This window comes from Desmodus rotundus, chromosome 2, assembly GCF_022682495.2.
Source record: "Desmodus rotundus isolate HL8 chromosome 2, HLdesRot8A.1, whole genome shotgun sequence".
Lineage (NCBI taxonomy): Eukaryota > Metazoa > Chordata > Mammalia > Chiroptera > Phyllostomidae > Desmodus > Desmodus rotundus.
In genome coordinates, this window is record NC_071388.1 from 8,663,763 (window position 1) to 8,679,657 (window position 15,895).

Consider the following 15,895-nt stretch of genomic DNA (forward strand, 5'->3'; position numbering starts at 1 on the left):
GCATGTTTTTAGGACAAGAGTCTCAATCAGGGCAGTTCTAAATCTTGTTACTAAATGTTATTCTTGCTAAATGTTAAAATGTAGCACAGTATTTTGCGGACCAGCTGTATCCAGGATGAGCTTGCCAGGAATGCAACCAGATAGAGGTCGTCAACTGCAGAAAAGAAATCAAGGTGTAATTAACCAAATAGTGTATATAAGCAGTGGCTAAGCCTCCCTTCTAGGAGACAGAGCTTTGCATGTGAGTCCCCTGTCTTTTTAACTTTCTGCAAGTAAATAAAACCACGTTGGGAAAACCACGTCTGGGTTCTTGAGCCCTGCACCAAACGCTTGAGTTTGGTAACAGAGACAAAGGACTCCTTTCTCGTTGTTACACGCTAGGATCTAAGGTTGTTGTCTTTGCCTCTCAGGGTGAATGGTGGCAGGTCCTACTGCATTCGCTTGATCCTCTTTGATAAGGGCCTGGGGGACCAGTTTCTGCCGGTTTATCTTGCCACCTGAATAATCTCTAGCCTAGCCCAGTGAAGTTAGAAGTGTGGGCACGTTCAACTAGGATGTGATAGTTAAGGGCACTGGGCATGGCAGGGCTGGGGGCGGGGAGACATGAATAAGGGAGAAGGAAGCCGATTACTAACTACATCTACTCCACGATTATGCCAAATTTTGAGGGAAGTCTGCACTGAAAGCTATAAACATTCAGGTAGAATAAACTTGCATTTCTGATCTCCCTGGCTCCGGTATTAGTGTTGCTGCAGGCCCAAAGCGCATCCATGATCCCGTCTGAGGTCACCCTGTACGAGGGGCACTGCACAGGGATGACCACGGAAGACCACACGGATGAGAGGATGGGGTCTGCCCTGACACGGCAAGTGGACGCTGGGCACATGAGCCCACTAAACCTTAGAGGACTGTTAGCCAGGGCCAAAAAGCTCCGGACACGGCCTGAAGTCTGTGCGGCTCCGGAGGCCACCGGAAGACCTCAGGTCCGCTCTCCACACGCGCTGACAGGAGGCGACTGGCGGTGCCGCCCGGGGCCCCGGAGAACCACCAGACTACCATTGCACACTCCAGCGCAGCACGGCCTCAGGGGTTAAAGCAAACAGCCAGGGGAGGCTAGGGTGCTTGTGCAGGGCCACGCCCCCGCCCCGCCTTCCGCTCCTGATCCCTCTTAGGATTGGTGCCCTCGGCCCAGGGGGCGGGTACTCAGGCGGTGGTGCGCGCGCAGCGGCTGCGACCCAGCCAGGCCCTGCCTGCGTTGCTGCCCAAGGTTCAAGGGGCGGGCTTTCAGGTGGGGGTGCGCGCTCAGCGGGGGCGCCAGTCGGGTTGCGAGCTTCTCCTGGACCGCCCCTGCCCGGCCCTCCTCCGAGTCACCGCGATGGCTGCCTTCCTTCTGCTCCGGCAAGGACGAGCCAGGCCGCTGAAGGTATAGGGGAGCTGGGCCTGTGGCTGGGAACCTGCGTAAGGTCGGGGCGAGGGCGCGGCCCTAAGGCCATATCCGGCCGTCCCGGGGAAGCGCTGACCCCGCTGCGCAGCGGAGAAGAGGGTGCCTGGCTGGTGCAGGCAGCCGGGGGTGGGGGCCGGCGAATGGACCCCCAACCCCGGCCCGGCTTCCGCTGAAGCCGGATTCCCTGGGAAGCCTCCGGTGTGCAGGGCTCCCCGGTGGCGTGCGCCCCCGTGCTCTGTCCAAACCGTTTGGGAGTGCGAGTGCGTCTTTACTTACTGAAGCAGGAGAAGAAATAAGGGAACTTCTGGGCATCTGGTTGACCCGGTAACTTGTTTCGCAGCTGCCAAGAAGCCAGCTTACAGTACCTGGGCTGTGAAAAGAAAGGAAGAAGGGCTTGCTTTCTTCATATATAAAAGCTAAGGCCACTTCACGTTATCTAAAGTTTAAAAAGGCTCTTATTACATAAGTAATAACTATTCATTGATAAGTTAAAGTACAGATGGGAAATCTATTGTCAGAGAGTCTATTTACTCCTTGAAGTAGTTGCAAACGAGTTTTTCTGCGTTCGTATATCCATATACACACGTTGAGTACAGTCATAAACAAAAATAGTTTCTCCTTCATGTATGCGCTAGAGGCATCTCTGTTCCTATGTGGAGCATCTAGAACAGCGCCCACCACACAGTAGGTCTTAGTAAATATATGCTGAATAAATTAACAGCTTATACAATGCTTGCCACTTCGATATATTGAAAACAAATTTGAAGCAATTTTTATTCATCATTTTTAAAATACTATTTTAAGTAGTATTTATTCTAGTTTACTTTCTAAGTATAGAAAAACATTTTACAAAAAGAATCATAGCATTTGTAGGTTAACAGTTAATTGGAGATTACAAAAAGTATGCACAGAAGAAAGGTTGGAGAAGTACCCGAATGTTCATAGTGCATGTTCTTGAACTCAGGTTTTTGTCTTTTTGTAGCTTTTTTGTATTTCACATAATTTCTATAATATACATATATTATGAAAATTATAATCATTAGAAATATGCTGTGTATCTATATTAGTAAAAAAAAATGCTGTGTGAATGCAAAGGAAAGTATTCATATGTAGTACTAGCCTTTGCAGCTTTTTTGTATTTTTCATAGTTTCCATAATATATACATATCATGAAAATTATAATAATCATTAGAAATATTCCATATGAATTTAAAGGACAACATTCATGTGTAGTAATAATGCATAATCTTGATATGTACTAATAGCTGTTGTAAATGATATTTCACTAAAATATCCTTTTGAAAATTATTTTTTACTTTTCTTTTTTTAAAGATTTTATTTATTTATTTTTAGAGAGAGGGGAAGGAAGGGAGAGAGGAAGACAAACATCAACATGTGAGAGATACATTCATCAGTTGCCTCTTGCCTACCCCCAACTGGGGACCTGGCTGGCAATCCAGGCTTATGCCCTGACTAGGAATCAAACCGGTGACCTTTCAGTTTGCAGGCCGGCACTCAATCTACTGAGCCACACCAGCCAGGGCTATTTTTTATTTTTCAATTAAAGTTTACTTTCAATGTTATATTGGTTTCAGGTATACAGTATAGCAGTTTGACAATCATACTTTACAAAATGTTCCCCCTGATACTTCCAGTACCCACCTGGCACCACACATAATTGTTGTAATATTATTGACTGTATTCCCTGTGCTGTACGTTACATCCCCATGACCATTTTGTAACTACCAATTTGTACTTCTCAATTTCTTCACCTCTTTCACGCTGTCTCCCAAACCCCGTCTCCTCTAGCAACTACCAGTCTGCAGTCTGTGTCTATGAGTCTGTTTCAATTTTGCTTTTTCTTTACATTCCTAAAATACCCTTATTTGTTCATTCTTTTGTCAGACTATGCTCCTAGAAGGACAGGTGTTTCCAGGACTCGCTCCTTCAGCTTCTCTCTCTGCAGAATCCGGAAAGGGTGACAAAGGACTACCACCGAATTCCAAGAAGCAAAGTTCACCAAAAAGTAAGATTTTAATGGTAGTCATAGGTGAAAAGAATGCAGATAAATCAGTGAGCTCTTCACAAATTGAAAGGAGGTTTACTAGCTACATAATTTATGCTTCTTTGTTTCCAGGAGCATCCAGATTATAATCAGACACAAAGTCTGTAACACATTTTAGACCAAACGTATCAGTAATGTAACAATCTGCTACTCTCCATTTAGCCCTGAATGGGACACAGAGTATAAAGGCTCTGGGAGTTTAGATGGCCCTAATATAGACCCTGTACTCCCTCCCATGAATCCCACTTTTCTTTCCCTGATTGTGACCCCCCCCACAATGTTTTGAGACTCATCCGTGGCTTTGTCCAGCCCCAGTCCAGGATTGCAGGCATTACTCTGTGGTCCAGCCCCAGTCCAGGATTGCAGGCATTACTCTGTGGTCCAGCCCCAGTCCAGGATTGCAGGCATTACTCTGTGACTGTGAAGACAGTTAAGAGCAGGCGCCATTTTCCATTATGACTCGCTTTGATGGCGCATGCACGGTGTCTGCCGTTTCCAGCTCTTTGCAGTCATTTGGGTTTTTATCACCAGTTTTACTTTACTTTTCCCCCGAATACCAACGTAGCCTGTCCTCATTGAAGGGAAAGAGGAAATGCAACAGTGTGTTTTGTTTTGTTTTATTTTTTTTGATTTAACTTTATTTAATTTAATTTTAATCCTCACCTGAGGATATATTTATTGATTTTAGAGAGAGAGGAAAGTAGGGGTCAGGGAGTGAGAGAAACATCGATGTGAGAGAGAAACATCAATCGATTGCCCTGAATGGGGATCGAACCCACAACCTTTTGGTGCATGGGGCAACTCTCCAACCAACTGGGCCACCCACCCAGGGCTGTTTTGTTTTGTTTTGTTTTGTTTTATTTTATTTTATTTTATTTTATTCTGTTTTAACAGTGTGTTTTAAATACTTCTCATCTGAGAATTTTATGTTTTATTCCCACTCATTATTAATTGACTATAATCCAGGGCCATTGCATTTAAGTCTTAACTGATGAAACCTCAGTTGAGTCTTAAAAAAATATATGTAACCCCTGCAGTCTCTTGGCGGATCTTTAATCTTCGTGTGGGGTTTAGAATGATAATTGGAGTTTGTCTTCTTTTCATGATGATGCCATTTTCTCAGTTTGAAAGTGTTTAGATTGTTTTGGTTTTGGCCCTCCTTGGTCTGCACACAAAAGCGCAAGTAGGTTGTAAGATACTGGCACTCCTGCCAGCTGCCATTCACACGCCATTGACCCCGACCGAGGAGACACACATTCCTCGTGTTGTCTTTGGCCCCTGTCGAGTGTACCTGCTTCACCTTTAAATCGCTGCTCTCTTTTTTTAATCCATACGCTTTAACATAAGCATCTTAAAGTAAGGACTTCATTTATTTATTTGTTTATTTATTTACTTTTTTTGTGGGCACAGCCATAATACCATTATCACACCTACAACACGTTTATAAGAATGTCAGTTAAATTCTGTATTGTGCCTGGCATGTTTCTGACATTCTTTACTGATGAATAAGTAGTTGAATTTCATTACTAATGTTGTCCTTGGCCTTGGTAAAGTTTTTTTTTTTTTAAGGTTTTATTTATTTTTTATTTTTAGAGGAGAAGGAAGGGAGAAAGAGAGAGGGAGACAAACATCATTGTGTGAGAGATACATTGATGGGTTGCCTCTCACACGGCCCCAACTGGGGACCCGGCCCACAACCCAGGCATGTGCCCCGACTGGGAATCTAAACAGCAACCTTTTGGTTGCAGGCCGGCGCTCAGTCCACTGAGCCACACCAGCCGGGGCAGGCTTTGGTGAAGTTTTATTTTTTATCTGCAGTCCAGCTTCATAGGTTTATGAGCTTGGATTAATGGAATTTAAGTTACCACGGCTGAGCTAAATTTGCCCCTTTTTAGAAACATTCTTGTATATGTAAGTGGAAATGGGGTGCTTCGTCCTGTGCCAGTTTGGGGTGAAGTTATGAGACAGAAACACTGAACTGGGAGTCGGCCTTGGGTTCGTAGCTTCTGCTTCTGGACACAGCAAGCCCTGCAAGCCCCTGAGCCTCGGCCCTTGGTGCCTGAGTGGGGCCAGCGGTCACACCGGCCGCTCTGGGCCAGGGTGAGTCCGGTGGGAAGTGGGAAGAGATGTGGCGTGTACATGGGCACAGATTTCAGAGCTACGCTGTCTTCAACACACATTACATTGTATCAGAATTTAAAAACCAGTAATCCCTAGATGAAGAAAAAGAAGTGACTTAAACGCTTCTAAATCGCTGTGTGCAGGCCTCAGTGTTTCCCAGAGCTTTAGTGATTGATAAGCGTGAGACACAGGAGTGCTTTTCACCCACAGGTAGCACATTGCCAGGTTAAACCCCCGCCAGCGGCGGGTGGGTTTTGTTACATTTGTGTTTCAAGGAAAGTCAGTGCCAAACTAAAACATTGTCAGGTATATCAGCATCCTGCCTCTAGACAAACGTCAGAGATTTCATGAAAACACACAGGTAAATTCATACTTATATTCAGAGTTGGAGCCAGCGTCCCTCTACGTGACAGGGCTGTCTTCCAGGGGCATCGTTCTGCACTACTGAATGCAGACTGGGTGTGGGCACTGGCACTTTCCTACCGCAGTTTGGTGGCAGCTCCAGATCACAGTGGCAAGATTCCCTCTGAGTCACAAAGAGGGTGCTGGGCTGGGCGGCGGCGGGTCAGAAGTTGGCTCTCGATAGAAAAGCAGAGCGCTGGAGGTTAGTGTGTTAGCTGTTCCCAGCAGTTCTCCCACCTGCATAGCATGAGTGAAGGGCCGCGTGCAGCCCTGTCTGCCTGTGACTTGGGCCCAACACAAAATCGTAAATTTATGTAACACATTACTTAGTTTTATTGCTAAGTTTTATGCTAAGTTTCATTACTAGATAGGTACATTTTCTATATTAGTGATCACAAACTTGGGAGCTGCTTGATGATTTTAAAAGATTATTGAAGGGGCCGCCACATAATTAGGGTTATTATTACATGAGGACTTTTTTGCTTATCTGTGGTGGCAGATACCACGATAATTATGCACAGGCCTTTTTTTGCTCATCAGTTTTCGTTAGTGTTTGTGCATTTAATGTGTAACCCAAGACAACTCTTCTTCCAGTGTGGCCCAGAGACGCCAAAAGGTTGGACAACCCTGATTTAAAGCATTCTTTTTCATATGACAGAAGTTTCTTTCTCAAACAAAATATATCACTGTTAATCCCATTTGAAATTTTCTTCCCATTTTCAGTAGGTGATGCATCAACCCATAATATAGTTTTAATAACTTATTTACTATTTAAAAAAACTTCACAACAAATTTTGGAAGATTCAGGCATAATTTTTCTACTCAAAGAAGCCCGTCTCAGACAAGCTTTATTTTAAGTTACCTTTTTTAAAATCCCCTTTCTCTTTCCCACCCAACCCTTCATCCCCCTCCCATCTGGCATCCATCAGTTTGTTCTCTGTGGGTCTGTTTCTCTCTTGTTTTGCTTGTCCATTTGTTCTGGTTTTTAGATTCCACGTATAAGTGGAATCGTGCAGTGTTTGGCTTTCGGTGCCGGAGGGTTTCCTCTCCTCCACATCCTCGCCAGCACTTGTTATTCGTTCTCTTTTGATAACGGCCATTCTGACAGGCGTGAGGGTGTATCTCATTGTGGTTTTGATTTGCGTTTCCCTGGTAATTAGTGACGTTGAGCATCTTTTCATGTGTCTATTGTCTATCTGTATGTCCTTTTTGGAGGTGTCTATTCAGGTCCTTAGCCCAGTTTTTTCGTTGGATGATTCAGTGTTGTTGTTGTTTTTATGTTATGTAAGTTAATTTTGCATACTTGGGAGTTTTCCACTCAACGTAGAAGTGGATTAACGCTGCAGGTGAGCAGGCTGTCGGGGTTCGGAGGCCGGCATGCCTTATACACAGCTGTTAGGGATTTCTGAGCTGTATCAGATACGGTTTAGAGAGACGGGGAAAAAGGGAGAGTTCAAGTGCACTTCTTTGCCTCATTTTTATGTTTACCGTGCTCCGGGAGCTCCACGAGAGTCCTGAGCGTTACCTGCATCCGCACCTGCTCTGGGCGGTCAGCGTGCGGATCCTGGGCGGGCAGACAGCCACAGAGCCAGACGTGGTTTGAGGCGGGGACGGAGGTGGAGGTGGCAGTTCTAAACTCACTCGTGCCCCAGCCCTTCCTCACACCTTGGTGCACTGCCCGTCAGCCTCTTTGGCCCATGTCTGGGTTTGGGCTGATCCTCAGTTTTCTTTCATCGTTTTCTATCATTTTGTTACATATAGGTCCCTGAGCTCAGAAAACTATTAAAAACCTTCTTGGATGGTGGTAAGATAGTAAAGCTAGCAATACATTTTTCTACTTTAGAGAAATAGGATTGAGGTCTTTTTGGTATAAAATAGGCTTGAAAACAAAGATGATTTAGAATTTGTTCATTTGTAATGTATTTTTTAAATTTTGCTTTAGATTTGAAAAGCAATTTTAATTTATGAAAACATGTCCTATACTTTTTTCTAATCTGTATAGTTAGAAAAGATTTAGCACCTGAGGAAGTGGAAATCAGCTCTAGTGAATGGACTGTGTGATTTCATATTTTTTGTAATTGATGACAAAATGTAAGACTTATGTTCACACTTACTTGATTTTTTACAGTGTAAAACCTGTTGCTTCCAGTGATATATATGATACCAAATTATTTTAGGCTTCTGTGGTCTTACGATACTTCTGCTTTCCTTAGTTGAAGAAATCCCCCGATGGCTTATGATCTTGAAGGACTTTTCTTCCTCTTAGGGCAACTTCATTGGAACTACATTATCCCCTCCCCGCAACGCGCCCCCCCCCCCCCGCAACACATGGATGTGTGCACCCCAGGCCCAAACCAGGCTTTTGTCTCATTTTGTTTTGCTGTTATGTTCAGAAAGTTCAAGTTCATACAATATGGATAACTTTTCTAATATTTAACAAGCACCAGTTTTTAGGGTTTGAAGAAATTTTACATTTGTAAAACTTCAGTAGCTATCTTTATATTATAGTTTATCTTAAATTTGGATGAAATAGTTTAAAAATAATTATCAAATAAGCTCTCTTTTGGAAAATGTAGACAAGTTTGTTACTTCTGTTGTTAAAAATCCCCATTTTAAAAATTTCCAGTTACAGAGAAAAGCATCTGCATTTCTTCCTGTTCTCTTGCGTGACTTGGCCTTCCCTTAAGGGTGGGTCCCCAACACATTTCTTAGGATGGTTACGTTGAAGGTATTAAGTGACAAGCTGGTATATGATACAATGTCTGTGACTTTGATTCACTTAGATTGTTTTACTAAATATTAAAAATAATGTTCCTCTTTATGCCATTTCCTAGATGTAGTGGACCCACAGGAGAGGGGCAAGCTACTAACTACCCCAACAGCAGCCGCATTGTCTAAAAACTTAACTTCACCCAGTTCTCACTCATCAGTTGTGACTCGAGGTGGGACAGTAGCTAGCCCTCACCCTGACGACGCCGTGCTGTTCACAGATGAAGGGGTTCCAAAGTTTTTGCCAAGAAAGACCTGGGCAGCACGTCCTCAGAACGGCCCGTCTGCGCTCAGAGGCCAGGGCTCCGGGTCCAGAGCTGCTCAGAAGAGCCGGGCGGGGCCGAGCAGTTCGTCGTCATCTTCATCCAGCTCCTCCGACTCGGGGTCTGACGAGGAGGGCGACGGCTCAGCGGTGGGTTCGCACGCGATGGGCAAAGTCAGAGGAGGGGTGCCCAGATCAGGGGCCTCCCCTTCCTCTGAAAATAGGTCCCCCAAAATTTCGCTATCAGCGAGAGAGACAGCCTGGTCACCACAGCCACATCAGGACCTCACCTCTGCAGAGGGGCCCCATCAGGCAAAGAAGAAAGGGGCCTCCATTAAGCCATTAAAGGTCAGAAAAGATGAACCAAAACCCACAATATCCAAGTCACAAGTAGATAAAGAGTTTATGAAGGAGTCTGTAAAGGGGAAGAAAGTGCAGAAAATACTTAGCTCAGATACAACAGATAAAGAAAGCCAAAGGCCATGTGAAGCTATAGATGTTTCGTTCGACCACACAAAATCAGGAGAATCTGCACAGTCGAGCAGGGGCCCAGGGCCCACACGATTGACAGGCACCGCTGGCGGAAGGCAGCTGCAAGCAGCTCCTCCCGAGACCCGAGGAAGACGGTTGCAAAAGCAAGGACCAGAGCCCAACGGGGCGGTGGCTTTTTCCCCGTTCAAAAAAGAAAACTTGGGGAAGCAGGTAATAGAAGGAATCTCAAAGGCAAATGAAGAGATTTTGGAAGAACAGGAACCAATAACAAATTTGAAGCCAGTTCCTGTTCAGAGTAAAGCCATGTTTGATGAGAAGACAGCAGAACTGAAGCTTGAGGCAAAGGGCAAACTCGCTGAAGACCCGGCAACCCGAGCAGGCGACCAGGACGACACACAGGGTATATACCTTGCTGCTGCGACCTCTCCTTGTCCTCCAGGGGTGGGGAGACTGAAGAGCTGTCGGATAGAAAGAAGTGCCACCACTAATCAGGTTCCGCAGTAGAAAGTGGCCTGTTACACTGCCTCAGAGAAGCAGCGGAGTCCCTCTGAATTATGAGTGATACACGCCTTATGATACAAAAATCCCTGAAACATTTTAAGTTTATCTTGCAATGAAAGAGTAGGCCCTTGGCACTCTTGGCTGTCCCCGAACCAGTATAATTTTGAAGACTGGCAGTGTAACACATCACCCTTAACCGTGGGGGGTGGCCAGTGGCCACTTTGTGAACTTTCAGAGCAGCTCACTGAGAGGAAAGGGGAGTCCCGTCTAATGCGAAGGGCGATAGTTAAATGTGGTCTGGTGCTCTACAGGTGAGCTAACAGGCCGTGCTTTGAGCATCCGTACACCTAAGGGGAAACCTGCATTTCAGGAATTCGAGTAGTAAGTGACTCGAAGGCAGCCGTGGACCACGTGAATCTTTTCACTGGATGCTTGCTTTTCTGCTTTACCTGAAAAGTCCAGTGGGCCGCTTTATTTTTCTGTAATGAATTTTTATGAAGAGCTTTTTTGCTAGCACCGATTTTGAAAGGGAAACTGTTTATTCCTGTTATGTTACCATTTTCTTGTGCATTGAACTTTACAAAATAATCGTGTGCTTTAGGTAGGTCAGGGCCCAGTGGTCTAGGAGGTCTCTGATTTTAGGATCCTTGTCTCTGCAAGACTTCTTCAAAATGCGTTACTGTTGCTAACAAACCCTGCTCCTTCCTGTTTGCTCTTGATTCTTCCTAAAATCTCCCTTTCACCTAATTTACGTGACCTGGTCATCACTGTTATCGGTTGCCTGATGTTGACAGAATATACGTGTTTTCTTCCCTCCTCTTTCTCCGTTTGTCGTTAATGTGCAAAGTGCCAGAGCTTACCAGACCACTCAAGACCTCCAGAATGCACTGCCTGGCGCTCCTGTCTCAGCCACCTGCTGTAAACTGGAGAGGGCACCAAAACCTTCAGGAGGAGACCGAATTGGGGGGTTTCAGATTGCAAATCTTTTTGAAAAAACTTTGCTTCTGATTTTCGTGCATGTGGGAATCTTCCAGTATTCTCTTTGCCCGTTGGCGGTGAATGCCGCCCAGTAGCACAGCGGTTGTGTGTGCGGTGGACCCACACGTCCCTGAGTCCCCCTGGCTCTGTCCAGGGGTACTGGTTTTTGATAAGTTTTCTCTACCCACATTTACCTTCATTTTGATGATGCCCCTGTGCCCCATGGAAGATACTCTACTCTTGGAGATTAGAAAGATGCCAGCTCTTTAGACATCATCTTTGTTTAATATAACTAGGGAAAAAAAGCTTTTGGTATGAATTCAGACAGTGGGAGAATGTATTTAAGTTACATTTTGTGCAGCCTGAGTAGAAGTGGAGAGAGCCCCAGTGAGGGAAGTTTGGGGTCGGCAAGAACGTAACCCAGACCTTAGCCCGCGTCTCGCGCCAGCTTTCCTGCCGTGGTTTGGTCTCGCAGTCCACGTCGCGGGCAGTGACGTCTCCTCCGCTTCAGCCGCACACTTTTAGTTTTAAGATTAACAAGTGTCTAGGTGTGTGGATTTTAGCTCATTTTTCCCACCTAAGGAAATAAAGCTAAATTAGTATTTTTTTATTCCATGAATCTAAAGTATACCAACAACTTTTTCCAAAAGTTAAACAAAACCTACACATCCCCTTTCCACTCCCCCTTAACTGTGTTGTTACTAAAACAGGTGGAGTTTATGTAATTTTCTTGTGTTCAGAGACTTATGCTGCTTTTGAAAATTTTCTTCTGATAATGTTTATTTCTGTTATAGACAGATTTCTAATAGATCTCTTTTTTTCCCTGAAACTTTATGTGACTCAAAAGTCCCACCATAATCGTTCTAGGCATTTGCAAAGTTTGGAGAAGCCCAGGGTCCAGAGTACATAAAGTAGTATGTTAAGACATTACCATAGCGATTCCATTTCTTGTTAAGGCTGTGTGTTTTAGAATAGATTCTCAGCTAAACTCTCGATCTTGGTTTTGGAGACACGGTTGCTTTCATGGGCTTTTCTAACTAAACACTCCACAATGGGGTTACAAAGCAGCTCCTTCCCTGTCCGCCGTGCTCACTGCATGTGTTCTGCCCGCAGAGCCTGCGCAGGCCGCCGCCCCTGCTGCTGAGCCGTTCGACAACACCTCCTACAAGAACCTGCAGCACCACGACTACACTGCGTACACCTTCTTAGACCTGAACCTGGACCTCTCGAGATTCCGGATGCCCCAGCCGTCCTCTGGGCGGGAGTCGCCTCGCCACTGAGAGCTTATATCTCAACAACGATCACGCGTATGTTGTCTGCTGCGTTCTGGGCTGCAAAATAAAGTGTGCTCAAGCCCCGAGGCCTGGCGTGTCCCTGGTTCCCCTTTTACACCTTCACAGGGAAGGGCGAGTTGGCGGCACGGCGCTGCGCGTTCACTCAGCGTGTGTTTGAAACATCTGTGCAAGGAGTTGTTTCAGGCCCGAGGACCTATCCACGAAGTTAGAAAACATGGGTGCTTCCTCGCCGTGTGGCTCTGTGCGGAGCCCCTGGTCAGCTGAGTGCCAATCTGGGTTACCAGCTGGGCGTTGACAAATGGGGCGGCGGCTTCTGATTCCACACCCAGTTCTTAATCAATTAGGACTAGGAGTTTGCTCATTTTAATTTCTGCGTTGCAGAGAAATAAAATTATAGCATTTTATTATCAGGGGAGGAAAAGTCCTTTTGTTCACTTGAATTCGGTTTTCGATGTGAACTCGGGGAGGCTTTCAGTGGTGGGATTGGGGAGAGGTGGGAGTTTTATGGCACCCAGGTGGCCGCAGTCAACCCAGCTGAAGTAGCCACGTTGACTTCAAACATGACTGGTGACTTCAAACATGACATGCCTGGGGGCTGTTGTAGTGTCTGCACTGGCAGCCTGTGGGGATGGAGTCAGCAGACGGCTCAGAGGAAGTGACAAATCTAGACAGAGTGCTGCTGCTGGGGAGCCGAGTAAAAGACCAGTAAAAGACCGTCCGTCCCCAGGGCGGCACTGCACGGCCGAAGCCCATGTTCATCTGGGCGGACAGGACAGCTTCACACTGGGCTTTGTTCTCAGGCCTCCCTTCTTGTTTATGCGCTTCATTTCATTTCGTGTGAACTCAGGTCCCTGGCCTCCAACCAGCTTACAACAAACAGTGGATTTGTAACTTAGGATTCACATTCCTGTAATCCTACATTGCTTAAAATTAGTCCGAGCAAGAACAGCAAAATTGAAAACAGTCTCGAAGACTAGCGCCGTGATTGTCTGCCTCAGATTCTCTTACCGCCCAAGAGGCTTAGCAACTCAGCAAGTTCTCTAAGCACATTTTTTTGTTATAAAAGTACTAAAACCACATTGCCAAAGGGAGAATGGAAAATGGTAAGATTACCTAAAATCCGCTGTGCTAACCCAGCCGTTAGTAACATTTTACACGTGTTCCCCAGTGGTGGTGGCTCTAGTTAGACGTAACCATGTAATGTGCGTAGTTCTCTATCCTGCTGTTTTCCTTAGTAGCCTGCTTGTCAAACCGTGGCCCACGGAACCCCTGTAATGCTTAGGGGTGGCGGGGAAAACAGCGTGAAGCCCCCCGAGGGCCTTTCCCTGGACCGCGGATGCCGCAGACTTGAACATCTTTATAGAAAAATGACTGTGCGTATCTTCCAATCTGCGGGAAGTTTGCCCTGGGAGCCAGTCCTGTGGGACTGTCCTTCCGTCTCCCTGAGACTTGGGTCCCCTCTCCTCTTCCCACTGAAAAGGCTAGAAAAGCAACAATGGGCAGCACTAGGCCGGTCTGTGCTTCAGGCCCATCGTCACGAGTCGAGTGACTCCACGTCCCACGTGGTGGCGACACAACGTGCCCGCCAAGTGCTGCTGGGGGTCTGCGTCATTCCCCTTGCTCTCCTGAGGGGTGCTGCCAGAAACCACAGTGTGAGTGTAACTCGTTTTGCGTTCGGTCTTGTCTCCTGCAGATGGATTTCCAGAGACGGATCTGATGGATCACAGGTGATTGTGAACATTCGCTTGCTTTCGTTTCTGTGAGGCTTTTTAACCAGTTTAGTAGGTTTGGGTTGAATGAGGTAGGCAAGTGTTTTATCTGTTTTTGTATCTTTCCTGTCAGCCGTGCTCTGGCACCTTTCCAGACATGCATTCTCACACCTGCCCGATCCCTGTGGGCCGGAGGGCACGGTGTGCGAATCACAAGTCCAGTCCCTGCCTGGAATGCATTCTCGCCCTGATGTTTACCGACAGCTGGCTAATAACTGAAAACCGACATGATTTGGGGAGGTGAGTCGTTCTGATTCTGCTCCCAGGCACGCGCTTTGTATTTTAATAGTTCCCGTGCTCCTGCCTGTCTCTCCAGCATTCAGAACCCAGGATGTGCTTGGCGGTTCGCCACCCGGTGCCGTTTGACCCGGCCCCCTGCCTGGCACGGGACCCGGAAAAGACTGGCCTTTGAGCTGCCTGTCACACACCGAACCCCATAAGCAGAGATAGGGATTGAATCTTTATGGGCGCTTTATTCAGGTGGCCGGCGATCCAAGAAGACAGCGGGTTCACACCCTAGTGGACCATCTTAAATTCCATTTTCAAATGGCCCTTTTTATAAGGAGAACAAAGTGTAGGTAAGGGGTTGGAATTCAGGGAAAGTTAATTGGATTTAAAAAGCTGCAGTATTCTCGCCCTGGGCGGTGGTCTTTAGCTGTGTCCTGGGCAGTGTGGTCAGCTCACGTGGAGGACAATGGCTCAGTTACCATTTTGAATTGTTTGCAGTCCTCCCGAGGCACAAAGGTGGAACCACTTATGGTCTCCTGGAGTTGGGGTGGGTCATATCTTCAGTCCCTGGAACAATGACTTTTACATGCATTGATTACTAAGCTTATTAGTTATTACTTAAACTAAAATGTTCCAGCTCTTCAGTCCCCTATCAGCACGAGGAAGCAATCCGAGGTCTGTGAAATGAACTCCCCAGCAGCACAGAACCACTGCACCCTACGAGAGGCTGCAGGAGACAGAAATCGGTCTGCCCTGGGAGAGCAGGGAGTGGCGAATTTTTCCCCTACAGGGCCAGAGAGGAAATATTTTAGGCTTTGCCACCTGCATACAGTCGGCGTGGCACAGACCTCTGTGAGCCGTACGCAGAGGCAGAGGGCAGGGCTTCTCCAAGGGCCGCAGTTCGAGGGCCCCAGAGCCCACGGCTCCGAAAGCTCAGTGAATGAATGAGAGAGCTGGCCAGAGAGAAGACTAAATAAGGGGAGTGTTGCAGGTGCCCAGCCCCTGGTTCTGCCTCCTCCCCTCCCTGGCCCTCTGTTCCTTCCCCTCCTCTTGCCCCTCATCTAGAAGGGGCCTGAAACGACAGCTAAAGTGCTGTTTCTTCTAGAGCAGTCTTCACTGCTAAGGGCCTCCAATAAACATCACAGTAAAGGCCTCCTATGTGCGAGCCTAGGCTGACGCCCAGGGCTCAGAGTCAATAAAGACGAGAAGGGAGGGAAGAGAGGGAAGCGTGTGAAAAGCACCGAGAGGTAGCTTGCAGCACCCAGTGAGGGCCAGGAGATAACAGAAGTAAACTGGGGGCGGGGGGGGGGGGGGGGGGCGGGAGGAAGAGGTGAGTGTTCATCTGAGAAGGCCGTGTGGGACAAGTCTCATCCGAACATTGAAAGGTGACCAGGAATTCACTGGGTGCCTGGTGGGGTTGTGGAGGGACCCTGGAGGGTCTTCAGGATGGGTATGTATATGGAAAGGCCCAGATGCTGAGAAACAGTTGGTTTTCAGGAAACTACATCCTTGGCCATGGCAGGCAGCTCCATCTGAGAGGGGATGCACCTGGACTGAATAGGTAAGGGG

At 46.8% G+C, this 15,895-nt stretch overlaps 1 protein-coding gene across 2 annotated transcripts; it reads left to right on the forward strand.

Moving 5' to 3' along the window:
• Positions 1–1,214: 1,214 nt before the first annotated feature.
• On the forward strand, positions 1,215–12,394 carry NDUFV3 (NADH:ubiquinone oxidoreductase subunit V3). Of its 2 annotated transcripts, XM_024561941.4 has the most exons (4): positions 1,215–1,423; positions 3,350–3,470; positions 8,867–9,955; positions 12,148–12,394. In XM_024561941.4, exons 1-4 carry the CDS (start codon positions 1,376–1,378, stop codon positions 12,312–12,314), a joined length of 1,425 nt encoding a protein of 474 aa, XP_024417709.2. In that variant the 5' UTR covers positions 1,215–1,375; the 3' UTR covers positions 12,315–12,394. The 2 variants fall into 2 exon arrangements, with proteins under 2 accessions (XP_024417709.2, XP_024417714.1); XM_024561946.4 differs by lacking the exon at positions 8,867–9,955 and having other exon boundaries at positions 1,234–1,423.
• The last annotated feature ends 3,501 nt before the right edge of the window (positions 12,395–15,895 follow it).